Below are 23,949 nucleotides of genomic sequence, written 5' to 3' on the forward strand. Positions count from 1 at the left end.
TGTGTTGTATATATATATATATATATATATATATATATATACACACATATACACATATACATATATATATATATATATGTGTGTATTTATGTATTTACTCTATAGTACATATCTTAAAAATTAATTAAATTAATGGTAACTCTTGTAAGACATTGGATTCTGTCGAAATAATAAAAAGATATTTTGATTAGCAATTTAGATGGCAACGTACTGATAAACCGAATCTTCTTAAATAATCATAAAAAGATTTTGTATTAAACGCCACGGCGAAGATGTACAGACTGCTTTATGCCTTGGACAACGGTACTTTCGCAGACATTCTGCAAATGATCTGTCGCATTCACAAAGTCTTTGAGCGCAGGATCCCGAGCTTCCCCATTCTCCATGCTCAATAGCTTGTAAAATTACAAGACGATATTATTTCCATGAATATTTAAATGAACTATCTTAGTATGGTAATAATTTAGTCGAAAAATATTTTTTTTATAGAAAGATACGAGCGGTTTAAAATAATTTCAATATGTGAAATAGTTTTAAATTATTATCATTGTTCCTTTGCAATAGGGCAATTTAAAAACTTATATTGACTAGATTAAGATTTTTCAAATTTTTTACAAATACTTTACCCAGTGTCGTTAGCGTAATAGCGTCCGTACTACTACTATTTTACAATTTGATACACATGGTATGGGCCAAACTATACATAATTAATCTATAAAAAAAGAAATTTAATTTTAAATAAACTAACCACATATGGGCTTATATCCGTGATAGCATTTCCAATAATAAGGAACGAAATACTCCACAAACATCGGGCATTCCGTAGCGTCGTAGCACCAGTCGTGCATTTTACAGCATCTATAGGACACAGATATTTTTTAAATTGCAATACCACGATCGGTAATAGAACGTCAGTAATAATCAAGAGGATAATTTGAAAGTTGAATTTCTTAAAAAAAAAAAAAAAAAACAAGCAAACAAAGATAAAGTATTTACCGGTCAATACCATCCATTGGATAACCGGACCCTAGAAAGCCACAGTAACATCCATAGCCTTTGTAAGCCAGGGGATTACATCCGGTTGCACAAACTATCATATTATACAAATGAGTTACAGCTCGTTTGAATCTTCTATGTCCACTTGCGATTGGTATACTGTTAATGTTTTGTTCGATTGTTAATAGATTGTACAGGAAAACTCGATAAACACATGTAGGACACATGTAGACAATACTTATATTATTTAATAATAATGTTTGTAAAGAAGAATGTTCTATTATTTTTGTAATAAATGCTTTTATCATTACTCACTAACTTATTATTTATTGATATTTAATAATTCGTAAAGTTCTTGATTGTACAGATCGTAAATTTTATAATTTTAACATTAATAGTTCCATTTTTTTTTTTTTTTTTTTTTAATGTGAATTTTACGCATTTTGATATTTATTAACAATTATAAGAAATTTAATAATAAAATTAATGTAATGATTAAGAAGTCTATTTAAAAAGAGTTAACAAAGTCAAGTCATAGTACTAATATAAATAATTATTCGAAATATATGTATATCATAAGCATCAGAACAATTAATAATCGTTATCGTTCAAAATAATATAAATTATAACGTTATGAATAATTAATACTTAGAGTTTTTAATTTTTATTATTCTTACATTTATTGCAAAGTAAATGGGATCTAATTTTATAAGGATTACCTTTTAATATTGTATAAGAGCAGTATATATATATATATATATATATCAAGTTTAAATTTAATAAATTATGCAAAATAAGGAAAAAATTTTATTTAATAAAATCTTACTCCAACGCAGTTTCATTCTTGTTCGATAAAATCACACTGTTGGTGAAATTATGGTATTTTGTTCGTAGTGCAAGTAACGATGAATTACTACGAAGATATCCACTATAACTGACATATAAAACGTCATCATCTTTACTATCCAATTCTATTTCATTTGACAAAATATTTGAACTTTTTTCAGCATTGTTGTTACTTATAAATTCTGGAATTACTCTTTCTCCATTTGATGTATCTGTAAAAGTACAGAAAAATTAGAGAAATTTGAGCATAAACTTTTTTTACTACTTATACGGAAAAACTACAGAACATTACATAGTTTCGAGTAATTATTGTTTTAAATTATTGTTTCAAAAGTAAGAATCTACAATTGTATAAAAGATCAAATATACCGACGATAATTTAGTTTAGATTCTGTAAAATAACTTTATTTAATAAGATAAATTAACTGTACATAATACAATGACTTGCTACAACTACTTATGACTAACTACAATGAAGCTTTCAATTATTTTAATGCTTAAAATACTGATAAATATAAGTAAAAATATTATTAAAAATGTAACGAATTAAAATATATTTAAATATATTAAAATTTATTTGCAATTTTACAATTTTATAGTTGTTAATATATTAGATGAATTTTTTTTCAATAAAATGTAATGTTGTATAAATTATTAATAAATAATTTAATCAATGTAAAATTTATTTACATATTACATGCATATAGAATAATTGTAATCAGAAGTTTTAATTTTGACGGATTAATTTTTAAAAATAAATTACTTTCCTGGATTAACGGATAAACAAATTACTTTGTTTATTATATATTATATATTATATGTTTTTATATTTTCTAAGATTGATACTAGAAATATTGTTCTTATTTCATTGATCATTGGCAATATTTTGTGTTTTTCTAGCCTTCCTATGGTTTGAATATTAAAATTAATTTAAAAGAAAATTATTTGATTAATTATCATTTCAAATTCTATTTTTTATGTTAATACTTTCCTTACAGTGTGGTAATATTGAAAAATAAAGACATTAAGTTATTTCATAATGCGAATTTTCAATCCAAATAAGTAAATGTATTTCACAATAGTGATGTAGTGCTTTGAATTCTATTCTTATTGTATATCACATTCTTTGAGTAAGGAAACTTTTTAAAATATCTAAATTGAATGTAGAATTTTAATTATATACAATATTACACGAGCGAAATGAATTTAGGATTTGTTTTGTGCAATTAATGACTTAGATGTACTAAAGATTAATCCTTTAGATTTTACAAGCTTAAGCATTTTTTTCATATCAATAATATAATATGTGAACAAAGATTAAAAAAAATGTTGGCAACAAATGTTTTTATTTATTTTCAGGACATGTTTAAAAAATATTACAATATTTAAATTATTTTACTAGATGTTTAATAGAATTTATAGATTCATATAAAAAATTAGATAATTCGTATGCATTGCTTAATTAGCAATATAAATTTCATTGGCATAGCTCTTTAAACATTATATTTTTGAAAATTATCTATAAATATTGAAAATATTTGTTGTAAATATACATTGTAAAGCAATAAATTTATTTAAATTTTGAAGATTTATTTTGCTTTTCTCCTTGTAAGCTATTAACTTTAATATTATACAATTAAAATAAATGTTAAAAGGTCGAATCATTATCTTCTTCATTCAAGTAAATAATCATCAAATTCTTTTTGCATACAAACCAATATATATAAAAAAAGATGATATATCATTTGTCATAATTAAATTTGACGAAAATGTTATCATATGTCAGTGTTGGGAACAGTAAAATAATAACACTAATTACATGCAGTATAAACAAACACTAGATGAAGTATTTATTCTATTCTATTCTTTATTGTGTGTTTGTGTTTGTGTGCGTGCGTGCGCGTGTGTGAGTATTGAATGTGAGGGTGGCAGATATTGGTACAGATTATCAAATGAATTAATTTTATTAATTTAATTAAATTAAATCATGCGTTATAATATAAGTTTTTATAAATACTCGGTCCTATATATTAGTGCTTAACTTGAATAATATTAAATAAAAGAATAGATTAATGTTACATTAGTGTCAGGGATTATTGTACGGGTAGGTTAAAGGTTTCATCTCTTTCGGAAATTAGAAAAATCAAATGTCGATAAAAAAAAAAACATGTTATTCTTAATGACAAAATAATAGTATCTTATTCACGTTCTAATATTTTTTGTAAGAATTGTCTTATTTAATATTTGGCCTTTTAACAAACTCTTTTGTTTTAGAATATTGTTTAGAATATGCTTCAATATCTTTTGTCTTGTTTTTTTTTTTTTTTTTTTATCAGAGTCGCTCACACTTTTCAATCTTAAAGGTTATTTGAAAAAAAAGTGTTTAATAGAAAATAGAATTTCGATTAAAAGGTCTAATATTATTATCTCGGCAAATTAAAATCTCAGAATTCTTATTGTAATGAGAAATTCAGAATGTAAGGAAGTATTTTGTTAACTGGAATTCCGGTTAACTCTATTATAATTAATTATAATTTGCTGATCTTTTTGTCATGTTAATATCATCCTGAGAAGTTTTGTAGACCATTATCTTTTCATTATTTAATGATCGGGGAGATAATTAAATCCATCAGAATTTAGGTGTCCAAATTGTATTCTCAAAGAATTGATTAAAAAAATCGTCGAATTTTAAGTAAAATTTACTGAAAAAGTTCATACCAACCATTTCTCATTCTCTTTATTTTTCTTCGTTAATTTTTATTTTCTAACGTATATTTTACATTTACAGTACAATCAAAATTTACTGATTTGTTAGATGTTTAAGGAAATGTTGATTGAAGAAAGCAGAACAATGTAATTTTTTTTTGTTGATAAAACAATTAATTATGAAACAAACAACAACAACAACAACAAAAAAAAGAAAAAGTTCATTAATATTCAACGACCAATAGACTGTTAATTCATAATGTATATATTATTTTTGTCTTATGCAGTTTGAATACCTTTATTTAAAACGTATCATTGTCTCTTTGTAAACATATAATTTTTTAGTTGTATAAACGAGAAAACAGCCTCAGATTTGACGTGAACGACGTTTAAATAAAAATAAAATTGAGTTTTAGATTATAAGGTATCCTCATATTTTATCAAAATAGTAGGTTTTAAGCTGGTTTGGCAATATAAGTTGTTAAAAAAAATTTAATACATTATATATATATATATAGATATTCACGTTTCATGTAATGTAGAACTTATTAGATAATTTTTAACAAATACTTATGACTAAAGATATTTCAACTCATATACGATTTACCAATTTTTCGACAACGTTTTTTATGCAACGCAGTCGTTGAAAAAAGATTAAATAAACGAAAATCAGTATCAGCAGATCAGTCTGTATGTTTAATTGAAAAAATCAATCATTTTAGTAATAATTTATAAAGCTTTTTTATAAATAATAAATAAATTCAAATCATGTCGAGTATCAAAATTGTATAAAACCAATTTTTAAAAGTACAATGCATAAATGTAAAAAAACTGCAATATTTTCATAAAATATACACTCCATACATTTTAATATTTTGCTCGAAAAATATAAATCATTATATTATACGTCTGTGTGAAATAGTTTTAATTGTATGTTCTATTAATAATGGTAATGAAGTTAGATTAATTTTTTTAGTGTAATACATAATAGATAAAAATTTTTACAACTAAATAATTTATTTCAAGATTTGAATGTTACAATTGAATATAAGTTTAACCGAATCGAGTAACAATTAAAATATTTATTAAAAATGGAAGAGTTCATAATAATGATTAATTATTATTATTATATCAAATTGCAATTATTTTTATCAATGTATCATGTAAAGTGTTTTAATTAAAGTATATTAAATCGTTAAGCTGATGAAATTTGAAATTTATATTTTATCATTATATTTTTATTAATTTTATTTAAAATATTATAGTTTAGTAATTTACTTTTACTTGGAAAATTTTAAGACTGATATTTATACAAAAATAACGATCTATCAATTAAAATACTGTAAAGCAAATGATTTATAATAGCTACTTTTTAGATAAGAAAGAAAAGTTTATCCCGCCATATTTTTTTACTGTAAATTATTTTGTAAATATCTTGATCATTATTTTAACTTAATTTTTAAGATTTTAGCATGAAAATTTTTTTAAAATTAATTGATTTTTAATTTAATTGAAGCCTTAAGTATCGCAAATTTCATAATTCACGAGCAAAACTTTCAATATTTTGGATATCTTTTTCAGAACGAAATTTAATAAAATAATTAAATATCAATTATAAATAAATTATCTCTATGTTAGGTAATTTTTAATTATTTATTATTTAAGTTGTTATGAAAGTTTTTTATTATTATAATATAAAATGAATAGAATAATTAAATGCAAACTACATACTTATTGTGGATGATTATTTAATCAAAGTGGAAGTTACATGTAATAATTACGAAATAACTTGCATTTGTAAAGAAGCACAATCTAAAGCAAAATTATATATATATAACTAATTTTGCTTTAGATTGTGCTTCTTTACAAATGCAAGTCATATATATTCCAAAAGATATCAAAATAGAAAATAATAACGTAGATTGGATTATGGAGGAAAACTTAATAATTTCAAGACCAGTGACAAATATATTTCCTAATACTTTTAACATAATCATACTCTCTGCTAAAATAAGATGTTTAAATGTTTTTAATTCTTATAAATCTGAAAAATGGTAACTATCATTTAATTGCATAATTGTCTTAATGAGATATAATTAATTATACAGCTTATAAGTGAGAAATCAATTAAAAATATATAAATTTTAAATGCAGTTTGTTTTATTAAAAATTAAAAATTTTGAACTATTATAGTATTGATGGTATTTTCATTTTACATAAAAAATATATTGGAAATTTATAAATTTAGCATCCTAAACGAATTTCTGACTTAATAAATTAATTTAATTAATTTCTACAATTGTTACCTGAAGAAAATTTAAACCAATTTTGAAAATATAAATTTAATACCTTTAGTATATATTTATAGGCAGATTGTTACAGAATATTCAATATTGTCAAACATTATTATAAAATAAAGATAAATTCTTTATTGTATTCTAAAATTAGGTCTTATTTTATTTATCAATTTAGTTTATAAGCGTAAAACGTGTATACAAGTAGAACGCTGTTTGTGAATGTATAGATATGAGATATAATTTTATTAATGTATTTTTTAAATTTAATTCAATATAGGTTTTAGTGAGAATAATTTTCATATGGAATTTAAATATTACCTGATATTATTTTAAAATTCAAATTCACGGCATAATTTAATGCTTGCTATTTCTATGTAATATTTGAAGTGTTTATGTATTTAAATATTAAATAAATATTATTATTATTTTATTAATTAAATATATTAATCTGCATTAGACTAATAATGTCATTTTCTTTATACGTTAAAGAAATGGAGCAAAAATTGTGGATCAAATATAGTTTAACAATACATTTTCAGCATGATAAATGATGAAATCTCAGCGTAAGATGATCATGGATCGAATGAAATTTGAATATTTTAAAAGCTTCTCTCATAAAAGGATGTAATAAAATTTTAAATAAAAAAAATTTACATATATTTTTATAAAATGAACCATTTTTTGGAACAATTTTGCTTTCATTCTAGACATTATATTAATAATAAACATTTTTATTATTCATCAGTAGATTTTATATTCTGAGCTGATTTAAAAAAATTCTCTGATTCATAAAACAAAATTTCTATTTTTAATAGGTAAAATATTGTTAAATATAAAAAGAGAATTTTAAAAATGAATAAATATTAATATGAATTTACGAGTCTATGTGTTTATGAAATAAAAATGAATAAAAATATTGTGAATCGATAAATATATTCAATATTGAATTATTAATTAAGAATTAAAGAGGACGTTAGTATGAAAGAGAATGATTAAATTTTTTTTGAAAATGCAAAAATAAATAATTGTTGATACTCAATATTTTACTAATATATCGAAAGTGTTATTACAATTGTGAAATAAAAATAGATTTTTTTCTCTATTTTTGTTTATTTGTAACGTAAGTATCGTAACTCGTGTGAAAATAGTTTGTGGAAAAGCTCACTCTGAACAGATGCAATCAGTTACGTGTTTAGCCAAAGTGAGAGTGAGCGAGTGAGAGAGAGAGAGAGTGAGCGAGAGAGAGAGAGAGAGAGAGAGAGAGAGAGAGAGAGAGAGAGAGATTGTAAAAAGAGAGTAGAGCGATGACGTTGACGTGGACATTGGTCGCGTGAGCAACGAAGCTGAGAAAAAGTAGAGTAGAAAGCGACATTGAAGGGATAATGAAATAATGATGATCACAACAATGCCAGAATCGCCGTAAGCGATCAATTTATATCAAGCGTAGGCTGAGGTCGGAAAAGTCAAGAGACGCGTGTCGTAATTGCCAGTGAGTGTTCCATTCTACCTGACTTATTCGTCTAACAATGTCCGGCAGTATTTTAGCGATTTTTACTTTCTTGCATTTCCAGCTATATTAATTTATGCTTTAGGAAAACTATTGTTTCATATTTTACAAATTGATTGCCTGCTCAGCCTTATATTTTATGCATTTTACATTGTAGTTAAATTTTCACGACTAATATAAAATTTAATTGTCCAAGTTTATTAAAATTGACAAAAAAATCAAAGTCAATTGTATTTGTAGTTATAAGGTTCATCTACAAAAGTTATAGCATAGTAAAATTTCTTTCTAAAATTACCTTTTATTCTCGAATTCCATTGTTGCAAATGAATGACGTAAGTAATATTTTCGAAAGTTAGCTTCTAATGTATCGGCTAATATTCTAAGACCAATTATTTATATTCTACATTTAGTAAGTTATTGATTAAATATTGTCTTTTTTTCTTTTTTTTTTTTTCTTTACCTTTAATATGCATTTCGTTGAATAATGTGAATTTAACGATTACAATATTACAGATTACAATTCGCGAAATTTTGGCGTTCATCCAAATGATATTAAAATGATTAATTTGTTACATTACCTCCTTTTCCTCCATTATTTTTACATTATCGATTAATGTCCATTAATAATTGGTAATTTTAATACACTCCGTGCTAAAGGAAAGGGAACGGAAGGAGTGCAATAAAATTAATTTTGATTAATTGAAAATTAATAGCCGTCGTTATTTCATTAAATACAGATTATAGTCAATAATAAAGTTTACAAATACGTCTATTTCACTTTAGTGAAGTAGCTTTACTCCACCCCTCCCTCACATTGTGCACGAAAAAAACGTAATAAAAAAAAAAAAAAACGTAATAAAAAAAAAAACGTAATAAAAAAAAACGAAAAAAAATCATATAACATTTTATAAAAATACTTTGCTAATTTTCTTTAAACATAATTTTACGTAATATGCAGGCCTATGCGAGGTTTGCCGCAATTAAACTGAGAGTGAGCATCGACAAGACAAGGATCTGAAAGGAAGCATGGAAAGGTTAACGTAAAATTTGATAAATTCTTTACAGCATCAATTAGAAAAGTAGTAAAAGGAGTACCACGTGCCGTTTACTGCTACACGTAGTGTACTCTACCCATGATGTAAAATTACTTGAGTACATACTCATAATTAACTGAGCAGCGACTGACTAACCTGTACGGAATATATCAACGGCCGGTCTCATCCACATAACGCTGAAATTTATTGCGTTTCTTTGCGAGATTTTATTTAAAATGTCTATCTCAAAGCCATTATTTTTTCAACTTCTTTTCTATATGAATTATTATGCACGGCTTTCGAATATTTATGCTCCTCTTCCATTTAGTCCCTTAAGATTCTAAGCCTATGATAACATTTCGAATATTTATAAAGCTCTTTTATTAAAATATCTAAAACACTTATCTATACGCTCTTCTATGTATTTTTTCAATTTATTTCTTAATTTATAAAAGAAAGCGTATAATCAGTGCAATCGGTTATCAATGGCTTTATAGCTCTATTTGTAAGAGGAATTTTTTTCTCTACGGAACATTCAGCATTCAAGTATTCAGAATTTAAGTAAACGCCGTTAAATTTCCGATTAATTAATACAATAATAGTCGATATAACATTCTTATTACAATATTAACAATTAAATCACAATATTATATACAATATGTGGTAATAAAGTAGATAAACGAAATTGTAAACAAACGTGGCTTTACTTACTATCTTTCCAACGGGTTTTTAAATGATATTTTATCCCTACTATATATTAGTGTCCTTATCTTGTCATTTAAGAATGAGATACAAAATACCATTGTTACTTTTGAGTCTTTGATATTTTAGCTGTTTAACTTTGGATAATAATTGCCGTTGTAATTAAACATTCGGAATTCTACTGTATAATTTATAATGAAAGTAATTACAGAATTTGTTATTATTATTAATACTATTTCATAAACTATATAGTTGCTTTATAGCTATCGTTATAGATCTTTAATTTCCTATATACATCTTTCTTCTTTCTGTTTTTAATCGAGCCTTTTTAATTTAGAATATAATTAATGATTTTATTTATCAAGAATTCCGCTAGTAGTATTAATAAGATTCGGGCAATTACATTTTTTCTCCATTTATAAGAACATTCTGAGGATTTTTTCAACTCTTTTCAACTCTTTTATGCCTATTTATTATTATGTATTTCCTATCTATCATAACCAACCTATACTATATAATTTTAATTCCTTGTTCTACTCATCAACTAAAATTTTATATCATATATATATATATATATATATATATATATATATATTATGAATAATAACTGTATTTATCATTACAATGTAATGTTAGTTTTCATTAAAATTGTAGTTCTCGAGTCGTGGCATTTTCTTATACATTACTTTTATTATTCTATATGTATATAACAGTCTCTTTAAAATTAAAATCAATAAATTATATGATAAAATAATTATCTTTAATTTGAATTTTATTTATATCTAATTTTTATAGAGAATTTTTAATAATAATTTATTTGGATTGATAATAAATCCTAATTATATTGCTCGATGTACTAATTTGCAATTTTCAGAAAATGTATATTCACTTATATGCTGTTTAATGTTTCAACAATAAGAATTAAGTAGGCAATATGTTGCTTAAATACTTTAAATGTACATACATTCTTTTGTTAATAAATTATTTACGCTTGAATAACATAAGCTCCACTGTACTATATAAATACTATATAAGCGAAGAGAGCCTGAGAGTCTAAAGAAAAATTCAACGAAGACCAAGTCGAAATATCAAAGTAAGAGCAAAATTCATGGTTGAATAAAATATTTTTCATATTCTGTCAGAAATAAATAACAAAGCCGTAATTCACTGTAAAAGGGAAAAAAAAAAACAATATTAGCTGAAAAAAAAAAGCATCTTAGAATGAAATATTATTGCGAATCGATTTATCATCCTTTCTATCAATATCCTTGAAATTAATAGCTTTAAATTAGCTCTTCATATCATAGCTTCTAAAACTATTTATAATTATATAAATGATAAAATGAAGTGTCGCTCACTTGCTGTTTAACGGATTTCACAAAATATAATGAATGCAATATTTAGCATACAGTAGACAAGATTTCATTCAGCATAATGTCAATACTCTTAATGACAACTGTTGCATTACGTTATATCCACTTAGCAACGACATCTCATTGTTTGCGTATTTAATAATGGCTCGTAAAATATCATTAATGTTATGAAATTATTATAATTATTGGCTGAACACTAGCGAATGAATAATAAAAAGAAAAACCAAGCACTTGAAATTGAATGATCGCAAATTCTTTTGCAAAAAGAAATATCACATGGCAAAAAATTTCAAAACTTAAATTTTTTATGTTTATAAAATTCGATACATCTTCTTAAAGATTTATCTTTTCGATTTCAAAATTTTTATTTAAAACAAATCGTTTGTATTCAATGTCGCGGGATTTATTGAAAAATTAATATTAACAAACAGCCACTTTACAATACATTAGTCCATTTCATGCGATCGAGGGACAATTTTAGCATAAAATTTAACAATGAAACGTGGGAAGCTACAGATTATCTAAAAATATATATTTTTTATCTCAACATCGTTATCACGAGTCATTGTATTGAAATAAATTTATTTCCGAAAATTCTTATGAAACAATCGTATATGGATCCTAATTAAAAACTTTTTATCTTTTTTAATTAGTAATTTAATTTAACATCTCCTTAGTTAATTCCAGGAATCGCAATTTATATTAACAATATTTAGAAAGAATAATTAGAGATCCTTCGGTTTCATAAAATATTTTATAAGACATGATAACGCGTGAGAAGCTTTAAAATATTACTATATTTATTATATTATATATTACATTTATTTATACAAATGTAAGTGGTAATAGATTTTTTTTAACTACTTGATCATAATATTAAATAGGCTAGACAAAAACTAATTGTCTTCATTCGTATTTTTGTCATTAATTTTTAATTCTTATCATTTACCTATCTTTTCTATGTCAATCTTTCTTTTTAAATAAGCAGTTCTTAATCTAGAGTCAGATAATGTAAATTGTCTTCTTATTTATTTCATTTCTTCAGTAAATTCTTATGTGTGGTATAGCAATTTTTATTTTCATTTATTGAATAAATTATGTTTATTTATTATAAAAATCATCGATCTAGTCTCACATTATATCTTCAATTAATCTTTCAAGTATTTCATGCATAAACGTAAGTTTTATGAATGAATCATTTGTCATTAAAATTACTATTTGCTATACTTATTTTTAACGACGAATATTAAATGTTTTTCTTATTGAAAAATTAATTACTGAATATTTAGAAAAATGTTAATTATTAGACACGATGATTTAAAACTACGATCAATAAGATAAATATTCAATGACACAAACTTGATTATGATTTAGGGTTTCGAAAAGAAAAAAATGTATATGCGCGCGCGTGTGTGTGTACATATATTGCCTTGAGAAATGCTTTAATTCAGCAGATCAGCAGAAATTTTATTTTTGAAAAACTACGTAGTGATTTAGATTAGATTGTCCTGTTATACTAATATTTCTTTTTATATATCAAAAGTTTCGTAATTATTATGTTGTTATTTATGTCGAGAAAAATGGAATTAACGGCTTTCTTAATGCTTCAATCTTTTCCTAATATTATTTCATCTTTCATATTTAAACTTTCTCTTTTAGCACTACTTCGTAAAATATATTTGTACACGTGTGTTAAATATTGCTAGTATATAACACTTAAAAATGTGGAAGTATTCATCACTGAGAACAGTTTAACATAACTAAGAAGCAAGTTAATCTTAAATAGTATACGTAAGCTAAAAATGCTTAACAATATTCCAAGAATTTAATTTGCGCAGACTATAAGATTTCAGATATAATTTACGATTTAAGCCATCGTTTTGCTATATTTATAAATGCTGAAACAATTGCAATTTATAATTATAGCTTGTATTACAATTGTACAAATATTAATTATTAAAAAAAAATAATAATAATAATAATAATAAAAAAATAAAAAATTTCACACATTAATGTTGCATTACCGTCCTCCATTACACTATGATAGTAATCTAAAACATAATGATTTTTATAATAAATAATAAAACTTCCATTTAGCTTTTTCATTATCGAATTGCGAAAAATATTATATTTGTCGAAAAGGCAAAAAGAACTTTATCATTTATCAGCTGGTAAATTTTGATATCCACGAAATTTCTTTAATATCGTGTCGAATTTTAATTGCCTTATCTCGTACACAACTTACAGCTTGGCATCCAGTTTAATGTTTCTAGAATTGAGAAGACTGGGATTATCGCAATCAGTGAGATCCCTAGAGTATAATAACGGTATTTTTCCAGCTACTCCTTGCTTACTCAGGGTATAAAAGTATAAAAGGAGCGCATGTGCATGCTTATGATTACGTATGACGGTACTTTTTGCGCGAATAAGATGGTTATTAGAAATATTAGTGTTATAATATAATTAATTTTGAATGCGAGGATACATTCCGAGAAATTCTTTTTCTTAAATGATACATTTCTAGCTGCATAGGTGTTTAATAGGCGCAGACAAAATATAACACGCGGTCGTAATTTTTAATTAGCTTTTATAAATTGATGGTAATTCAGTAATTGTAGTATTGATAGTTATGAATATGAATGCGAATGTGGGCAATAAAGAACAGATTTTAAACACTTTTTCGATATAAAATAATTATTAATATCGAATTTTAATGTAGCACGCATAAATATTAAAAAAAAAAAAAAAAAGAAAAAAAAATAATCATTTAAAGATAGAATAGTGATGGTAACAAAGTAGTGATGATTAGAAAATATCAGATAGCGAAACCGTTTTCAGAAATTACTCGATAGTCAAGATAAGTACAGTTTAATGACATATAGTGAATTAATCCATATCACTGAATTTGATAAAGAAGCAACCTTAGTCTTTAGAAATATTTATTTTTAATTTTAAATTTTGTGTAATTGTATAATATTATTAAGAATTAGATGCAAATGTATTGTCCAGCATTGTTAAATCTATGATTTATAAGTTTATTTGCCATTATCAAATTATAATTAATAGTAGGTTATTATTTTAATTTTTTCTTTTTTTTCTTCTAAATAAAATAATATAAATTACAATAAAAAGCGGAAAACACTGTTTATCTTAACTCTTTAAGAAGTTTTTCTAAATATCATATGATCAAACGTTTTTAGTTAGACATCCACTTGGAAGAATTAGGATGTTAAGAACGAGGTTCATAATTTGTTAAAAGTACAAGAAAATTAATTGAACGCACGTGGATCTATTAAGACTATTTCTCATAGAACTTGAATAAGAGATTATTTTGCACCGTTTGAACGTTGAACGGTTAATTAAAACAAGAAAGAATATATGTATGATATTCTGTGCTTCACCCCTTTTTTTCCCACTACTTTTAGAATATTTAATTATTTAGTATAGCATTTATAGAAGATAATTGAAAAGAAGTTTCTTTCGGTACAATTCATACATAAAATATATTCCGATAAGTAGGTAATGTGTTTAAAAAATACAAAGAAACCTAATTATGAACAAATTTAATAATTATACGAATTAATTTAATCTAAATTTGCTAATAAAATGTTCGATATGATAAGCGAAAGAAACATACATTATTTTATTTACTAATAACCTATTAAAATTCCTGTTAATTAAAAATTATTGCGTTTTTACATTGACATTTATTATAAAAAATTATATGCACACACGCTCCCGCGACCTCGAAAACTTTAATTTTATTATAATTTAACATTAATGATAGATTAATATATAAATATAGAACATTAATAATATTAATATTTAATTCTGTAAAAATTTAAGTAAGGACATTTGAAATATAATAAAAATTTTTTGAAAATAATGCTCAATTTTTGTTAGAAGGTAATCGCGCATTTCATTACGTCAACTTATCAATTAATATTGTCCAATGAAATTCAATCGGGTTAATAGAGAAGGACTACATACGTAGTAAATTATCACGAAAAAATCTTTAAGATTATATTACACGAATTTATGTTATTTTCAATACATTAGATAAATGTAATGGTAAATGGAAAAGTCACGATATTATAATAATCAAGTAATTAAATTTTCGATTCTTAATCTCAAAATTTATTCACAGTATCAAATCAAACAATGCCATAAAAATTATGATATTAGTCATATTTATTACAATAAACATTACTCAAATTGTACTTAATGATAACAAATTATGTAATTCAATAGTAAAGAAAATGAAAAAGATTGCTTTAGTTGAAGGAAACTTTTTTCTTAGTACAGCGTTTACTTTAATTTCAATAAAGTGTAATGTACAACATTTTTTAATATCATTGTAAATAAGAAAATAATTATAAGCAAACATTAAATATTTAATTATTTTTGACATTTTTCGCATAAAATTGATAATATACTATCTATTTGCGAATAATCTCATAATTCAACATAATTAAATTGTTTAATTTTATGTATCGTAAATTCATTATAATTTATGATGCTTAAAGCGACATAAAATTATATTACTTAAGAAAAATAAGCGCGTGGTATACAATATCACAATATGAATAATATATTTACTTAATTATTTTAAAATTGATATTGTTACCAAGTCGATTATTATTGCATGGAGAATTACATCTCGACAACATTCACTTCGAAATTGTTGATCTTTTATTTCTATGAATATTGAATTTTTTTTTTTTTTTTTTTTTGTCCAATATTTCAGGTAATACAAATACATAGATAATATAAATAAATAGACCGAATAAAGTATCTACTCTTTTGCAGTGTAAGATATTTTCCTGCACTTGAATCGATGTGTTCATCACATGTGTTTGCACACGATTGTTAATTTCCTTTCGTCGATCAAAATTGTCGGCTTAAAACGCATCATCCTAATTATTTCTGAAATTTTCATTCACATCAGACGTATTAGTTTAATCATTGGTATAATTGAATTTCAATTATGTATTTCAATATTATACAGGAATATAGTTTATTGGTTTATTAAAGATACGTATTGTCGCATATTGTATATTGTATTTTCAATTTGAATAGTCCTAAGCTTCGAAGCATCGAAGGATATCTCACGAAACATAGGTCGTTCCATCCAAACAAGATAATAAATTATAGTGCAGGTGTGCGTGAATTAACATCCTTAGAAATAATGAATTTCAACGCTCTACAAGGCACAACTTGAAGGCAGATTGCACACTATCTTATTTGCTAATTTCTGAATACTAATTTTACAAGCTTTTTTCTTCTCAGCGCGTAACCTGAATGTAAACAACGCATGTCGAGCGAACGCTATATTCATATTCGACTGATGTAGCTCATCGTACGGTAGTGAAGTATCGAGAGTGAAATCTGTTGGCACCTACCGCCATATCCGATGAGCCTGTTGTTTTGTCCGTTTAAACAACCGCACGTGCATGGCTAACTTGTAACTGGTGTAACGTACATCTCTATTATTACGATTTATTTATTATTTGTTTTTAACTAGTGACTCGAGATGCTTATAATTGATGTTTTTGTATATGTGCGTGTGCGTGTGCGTGCGTGTGCGTGCGCGCGCGTGAAAGAGAGAGAGAGAGAGAGAGAGAGAGAATGAAAAGATAGGTTCGTTGATCTCGTTGATAAGACGCTTGCGATATTTTTATTCGAAGCGATTTTCAGATGTTTACCAACGCGTAAAAAATGCTAACCAAACTACAGCGAGTGGATTAATGTTATACGGTAATAGTACAAATTCAGTACTCCGTCACTCCTCTTTGCAAATGCACTAAATTATAAAATCGCATCAATATGAATTATATCTGTTTTATTAATTGCGACAAAGTAACAGCGTAAGCACTTGTCTTACGACTTTCACATTGCGCTGCCTATTGTTCCAATAATCTTAACAATTTTATTTGCAAAAAAATATACGATTAATTGTATCGTAAGTTGAAACTATTTTCCGACACATTATCATACATAATTTTGATAGAAATTCTTAATTTAACTCTGTAGAATAAAGGCGAGTATCATTTGTAGACTGCAAATCAATCGGTTATTTTTGAAAATTACTAAAAAAAATTCATTTTTATGTAAAACGGAAGGGGAAAATTATACCTTTATTAAATATAACGATAATCTATCTTTAAATATAATTTTAATCATTAAGAATGTTGATTTGATTAATTTCTTAAATTTTAATTATTACGTAGGAAAATAAAGCAGTTTACGTTTGCTTTAACATGAAATTTTTATGCCAAATAGTACTATTTTAGTCATTTAATATTTTTTACGGTGTTATAGAGTGAGTGATAAATTTCTTTATATTTACAATTAAAAACAAAAACAAAAAACAAAAAACAAAAAACAAAAAAAACAAAACTTAACATCAAGTGCAAAGCTAATTTTAATTCAATTTAATATGTAATTTAAAGATGTATAATGGCATGATATGATAATATAATTCTTAGAATAAAATTATTAATTGAATAGCCTTATCAGACGCTTCAGTATGTATAACGTTTTTCTCTTATCCTCGTTATATCAGTAATTATAATTTGAGAAAAAAACATTATAAATTATAACTTTCACCTTAAAAAATATTACGAAATGTCAGAATCTTGCTATAAGAATGCGAACTTACTTCAGTTTATTTGAAACGTTTTGTGCTCTTAAAGCAAACTATTTCTGCTTCACGGTTTTTCTTTTCGTGAAAGCGTGTCAGCTGCGCCTGATTTTTTACTTTTTGAAAAAAGCTTGTGAGGACTACTAGCGTCATTATCTAGAAAAACCTAAGCTCAATGTAATCTTACATTGATCTGCTTATAATGCCCAGTCACTTACCTCTTTTCTTCGATAATAATTTTATTCAACAATATCTTTAAAACAATATTGTTTTTAGAAATATTGATTGTACGTACTGTTTGTAAATTAAGAGAATAAATAATTGATTAGCACTAAAATTAAAATTCAAACATTGCTCATTGGCACAAAAACTTTCAACGACAAATAATTAATTAAATACAATTCACACGCGCAGACCTTTCGGTAAACAATATAATTGAATAATCAAAATTAGTTGTAAGAAATAATTTAAACAGCTTCGAATCCTTATGTATAAATCATTTATAAATTAGCTAAATTGTTGTTCTTTTTATCACACAATACTTTATACGATATACAATACTTTCAACTATTTTCAATTTTTTGAAAATAATGTGTTGTTTTTGAGCAATTAGTCATATATATTTAATGGTACTAATTCATCAATAATTTAAACGAATTTCGAGTTTCATAGTTTTTTGTACGCTGGAACACGTTAATTTTGTAATATTTAGTAAGCAATAATTGTTTTAACCGTACAAATTTTTCTCTCGAACTTGTGTCGATTGTACGGATCATTAATTGTAAAATAGCAGATTATTGACATTTTTAAAAATTCGCATCAATTAATGAATGTCCGATTAATATACTTTTTTTTATCAAATAAAACATTTTTTTTTTTAACGAGTTTGAATTTCTTATTGTACATTAAATTCAATAAAACATTCGGATCTTTTTTTTTATTTTTTCTTTTTTTTTTAAGATTTCGTTTAAGCTAAAGTCAGTTTATTTCATTATTTATAATATGTTCTCAGCTATTTGAATAGAATTTAAAATTGTTAACTAATAAACCTTGAGTAGTGTTTGTAACATCGAATTTTTTAAAATATCATCATGTCTTGAACTTACGTTGTTATATGTGTTTTTGAAATTTGAGTAGAAAACTGATTTTATAATAATTTTTTTGATAATTTTGATTTTTACAGTATTATGTATATGTAAAATATTATGTAATTTGATTATAAAATGTATGCTAATGATATAATGTGTAATGTTAAATGGAAATTGAGCCTCTTCAATTATATACTTTTAATGAATGAATAATTCTTAAATGAAAATGGATTTTTGAAGATTATTTAAAAATTGTTCTTGTTCTTCTTATTGTTATTTTATTGTTGTTGTTATTATTATTATTATCATTATTATTATTATTATTATTATTATTATTATTATTATTATTATTATTATTATTATTATTATTATGGTTATTATTACAAAAGAAAATATTTTAATTAAAATTTTTATTTGTGTTTATTTTTGTTTTTTCTTTTGTTTTTAATGATACGAATAATTGTGGATGATTTTATTTATAAACCGTTTTTCTTTTATTTTTATCTAATAGTCAATGCCTATCATCTTGTAAAATTAACAATTAAAATTTTTTTTTTTTTACATAATTAAGCAATTATGTACAATACACTATATCCAATTGAATTAATTATTATATTTTATCGACTATTTATAATAAAAATGCGTTTAAAAAATTGCACTTCAATAGAAAATTTCGGAATTAATATAATAGTGTACTGATTGCGTGATTTGATAAAATATTAATTTCCGCTTTTTATGCACTGATATTTTTTTTTTTTTTTTTTTTTTTTATTTTAGCATCTTATATTGTACATTTGAAACGAATATGCGTTCGAGCGATCAAGCTAATGGATATATCACACAAACATATATATATATATATATATATAAATAAATATAACGGTTAGCATCAGTTTTAAATTATGTTAAATTAAGCGTATAAAGTGGAAGAAAAATCAGTATCGACGCGCGGTATGGTATTTTTTTTTTTAGTGCGGAAGTGCTGTGGCTATGGAACGTGCCGCTAAGGATTTAATTTTTTAATCACTGGCTTATTCAACGTTCTGGAAATTGACGTATTATTAATGCATCGGCTCTTTCGACGCAAATCACTCGCTTCCTTATATCGTGAAGCTTATCCGGCAAGTAGTCTCTTCTTAAAAAGTTTTATAGTTAGTTACCCGGGAAGCGTAAAAAGAAATTAACTATAGCTATTGGAGGTCGACTGTAACGAATGCGTAACGTAAGGTAATGTGCAATTTGACGTTTGACGTCGGATGAAGATGATCGGGTGCGGAGAACGGCAGTGATAGCAACAGTGTAGCACAAGTCGCGGCGACGTGCTTAATCCACTCCTCATCCATCCCCGTCACTTATCCACCCTCAAAGTTAACGAAATAATAGCCCATAAGGGGCGAGGCTGTAGCTCGTGATAAGTCATCATACTATTGGCCTGGGTGAATGTCTCGCTGAGGAAGAGCAGGAGGACGACGAGGGCCGCTCCCCGTACGCGGCTCCAGCGGTCGGTTGCTCTCGGGCGCACCAGTGGCGTCGGCCGGGGCATCGGGGGGCCTGTTGTCCTGGTCCCGTCGGCAAGGCCTTGGCTCTCATCCCGAACGCATCCTCGGCCTCTAACAGCCGCGGCGGCGCTCTGGCCACGAGGCTCGGAGCCGATCCTCGTTCCGGCGGCGCTGGTACAGCATCGGCCCGGACGTATAGGGCCGCCGTGAACTCGAAAAGAGGGAGAGAGGCGGCCGCGCGCCTGGGACACACGAGGTGGTGAGGCGCGCACGGCTCGCGGTTTACGATGCAACTGCTCGGAGCCGCGTCCCGTTGTTCGCCGAAGAGAGACTCGAGTCCGGGCGTATTCGCACGCTGCCGCCGGCGCTGGTACACTTTCACCGCACCGAGGTACCACCGGCCTGCGGGGAATACGGACGCGCAGCCCTTCCTCGCGGCGCCTGCCTCCCTCCCCGGACGTCGCGAGTCGGCCTCGCGCCCTGAGTTCCATAGATCGGCATACCCCTCCGCCAGGACTAGGCTACGCCGTGACTTGGTTGGTGGGGCTGTGGCTTTTCGGTTTGGCGCCTCTGGCGCCCATTGGTGGGGCTTTCATCCGGTCGCTGGCATGGGCTTCCCCGAGCGGAAGCTGCGCCCTCCTTATTCAGAAGCATTGGCCATCTGGCGGTCGTTCGTTATTTACGAATTTGACGTTCCTCGAAGGTTGATAAGAATGTGGGGAGGGACGCGGTAGCATTGAAAAGATTGCTTGTTTTCATTTATGACTGTAAAGAATTTCGGCCGTGATATTCTTCGTATGGGATTTAACGAATCGAGCGTCGATCGAGCGCTTATATTCGTATCGGCGCGATGATTGTATTTGCATAAGCCGTCGAATGTTAAAGAAATAAGGACAAGGTTTACTCGTGAATATCGGAAGATTTCAACATCGAGGCTAAACAAATGAATGCAGAAAATACAAAAATAAAAAAAAATAAAAAATTGTTAAGCAGACGTATCGGAATAATTTAATGTTGTTCGTTTTGGTCATCTCTTTGGTCATTATGCGTTACCGAACATGAAGAAATACTTGCGACAATGTTGACTTAACGTTACGTATTTAGTTTCTGACCTTTCGTAAAATTTTTAGCCTCCGCTACACAAAGTTACATAAGATAACTAAATATTGATAAATATTTTAAAATAAACAACAAAGGCTATTTTCATTACTGCATATGAGCTTTACTCAGTGTTTACGAATTCCAAAAGGGATGGGCGGAGGGGGGGGGGGGAAAGGAGAACAGTACGCTATTATGTTTTTTGATGCTTATAAGGTTGGATCAGAATTTCTTTGGAATGGTTTTTATACTATAATGGTCTTATACAAAGCCAGGATATTGTTTTTCTTCTTTTTTTGTTTTTATATTTTGATAATTGAGCATTAATAATACTAATGTAATGGCATCGAACAGTGTGTTAGTTATAACTTTGGGGTTGAATGAATTCTTCCCAAGTCTTACGGTAATTCATATATTATACAAATTTTCTATAATAAACGTCCACTTACACTAAGCTCTAACATTTTCCATATACAATTTTTATATTTACAATTTATACGGGCAACGATAAGCATACAAAAATTTCATTTCAATTTATGATTTAATAATTTTAATTCGCATATGTGTCGAGATTCATTTTTTATACAAACGGGTACACACAATATTGCCACGCGAATGCTTTAAGTTAAGAATTACGCAAATTAATATTGTTCAATTAATTTTTCCTCTAACGAACATGCATTTGGCTCTAATCAATGTTGACGACTTCCTACTGCCCGATTTTGGCTGAATCGAACTCGTAAGAGAACAAAATAGAAGCTTTATACGAAACAAAAACGAAAATTCAGTATTATAATGTCTTAAGCAACTTCATCCTTCGTTATTCTCTATTCCATATATCTAATATTAACATTGAATTTTTCAATTTCTTTGTTAAACTATTAAGATATTAAAATTTATTACACGGCCAGTCAATTTAGATTATTATCCGACGAGCCGATTTCTTCATGTCAGACACGTCGCAACCTTACTAAAAGACCAATCCGACGAATAGCATATAATTACTTAAAGTCACTCCACCATATCTCGATCGTCTAAACTTTTAATGCCAATTGTGCAAATTTTATTATTCATCGATACTCGAATAATATTTTCAATTTAATTTAACAATATTTTTAACTTTCTATACAATGAGACTACAATTGCCAAGTACATATTCACGTTAAATGCTTACATTAATATTTAATCGTTAGTTTACATTTTTTTTTTTTTTTTTTTTTTTTTTTTTTTTTTTAATTGCATTTACGCATCGTTTTCCGTATAAACATTATTAAAACTTATATGATTTTTATTCTTGCTCGTTATTTTTCTTGCTGTTTTCTTCCTTGTCTTTGCAATCGATTATAATGCACTCACGCTCTTTTCTCATCGCTTTTATCGAATTCAAAAGCCTACTAAATTTAACATTACATTCTAAATAATTATAAGCCTGTCATATTACTCATGTAATTGATATGCCAACTGCTTGCGATATTCCTTCTATATATTATATAAAAACATCAACTGCTTAGATAGAGGCAATCATTTATTCTAGTCCAGTAGTTTTGTTAATTTTTTGCCTCGTTTATTAAGTATCTTGTCAAGGTCGAATTTCAATCTAACCAACACCGAACCATCGATAAATGTGTGCTACGTTAGAAATGTATTTAGCCCACTTTCATTTGCTTGAAAATACGTGGCATTTAACTAGCACTTTAATCCCTATTTGTCAGTATAATAATGTATATTGGAGAAATAATAATTTTTCGCGTGCGTCGAGCCAGTGATGAGTATATTAATAACTTATTCGTAATTTCGTTATAGAATGCGCATTTGAAAAAGTAGTTGGGCTTGTTGTCTAATAAGTCTAATAATAAAGTGCTTTAACGATTCTGTTTATGGCAATTAATCCTATTTGTTTGGTGGACTGTTAAATTTGAGCTTTTGTAAGACTTACAGGAGGAATATTATTTACACTCTATGCTATTTCAATATAATCGTGTGAATTTCCTAAATTCCATTCAAACATTTTGCTATTTGGATTAAAAGCTATTTAAATTGCAATTGGAAAGTTACTTAGTCCGAAAGTTTTATGAATTTTACCATGTACAAGATTTCTCTAAAAAATTTCTTTTTATAGGCGTATGAGCATTATTTTCGTGATTTTGCTTATTCACTTTA

General features: G+C 26.8%; 1 protein-coding gene across 1 annotated transcript; it reads right to left on the reverse strand.

Moving 5' to 3' along the window:
* Positions 1-120: 120 nt before the first annotated feature.
* LOC105362590 (phospholipase A2) lies at positions 121-21,020 on the reverse strand. Its single transcript, XM_011500055.1, has 5 exons — positions 20,618-21,020; positions 1,823-2,054; positions 997-1,155; positions 749-858; positions 121-395 (listed from the first exon to the last, which is right to left on the reverse strand). Exons 1-5 carry the CDS (start codon positions 20,733-20,735, stop codon positions 229-231), a joined length of 786 nt encoding a protein of 261 aa, XP_011498357.1. The 5' UTR covers positions 20,736-21,020; the 3' UTR covers positions 121-228.
* Between the last annotated feature and the right edge of the window lie 2,929 nt (positions 21,021-23,949).

The sequence above is a fragment of the Ceratosolen solmsi genome, unplaced genomic scaffold, assembly GCF_000503995.2.
Source record: "Ceratosolen solmsi marchali unplaced genomic scaffold, CerSol_1.0 scaffold41, whole genome shotgun sequence".
Lineage (NCBI taxonomy): Eukaryota > Metazoa > Arthropoda > Insecta > Hymenoptera > Agaonidae > Ceratosolen > Ceratosolen solmsi.

What these genes read in the sequence shown, in the direction of transcription:
- LOC105362590 (XM_011500055.1), bottom strand. Translation starts at nt 20,735, where the DNA reads ATGCCCCGGCCGACGCCACTGGTGCGCCCGAGAGCAACCGACCGCTGG. An exon ending in GACATTCACCCAGGCCAATA is followed by an intron (nt 2,055 to 20,617) that starts GTATGATGACTT and finishes GTACTTTTACAG; the next exon opens with ATACATCAAATGGAGAAAGA. An exon ending in CCAATGGATGGTATTGACCG is followed by an intron (nt 859 to 996) that starts GTAAATACTTTA and finishes TGTGTCCTATAG; the next exon opens with ATGCTGTAAAATGCACGACT.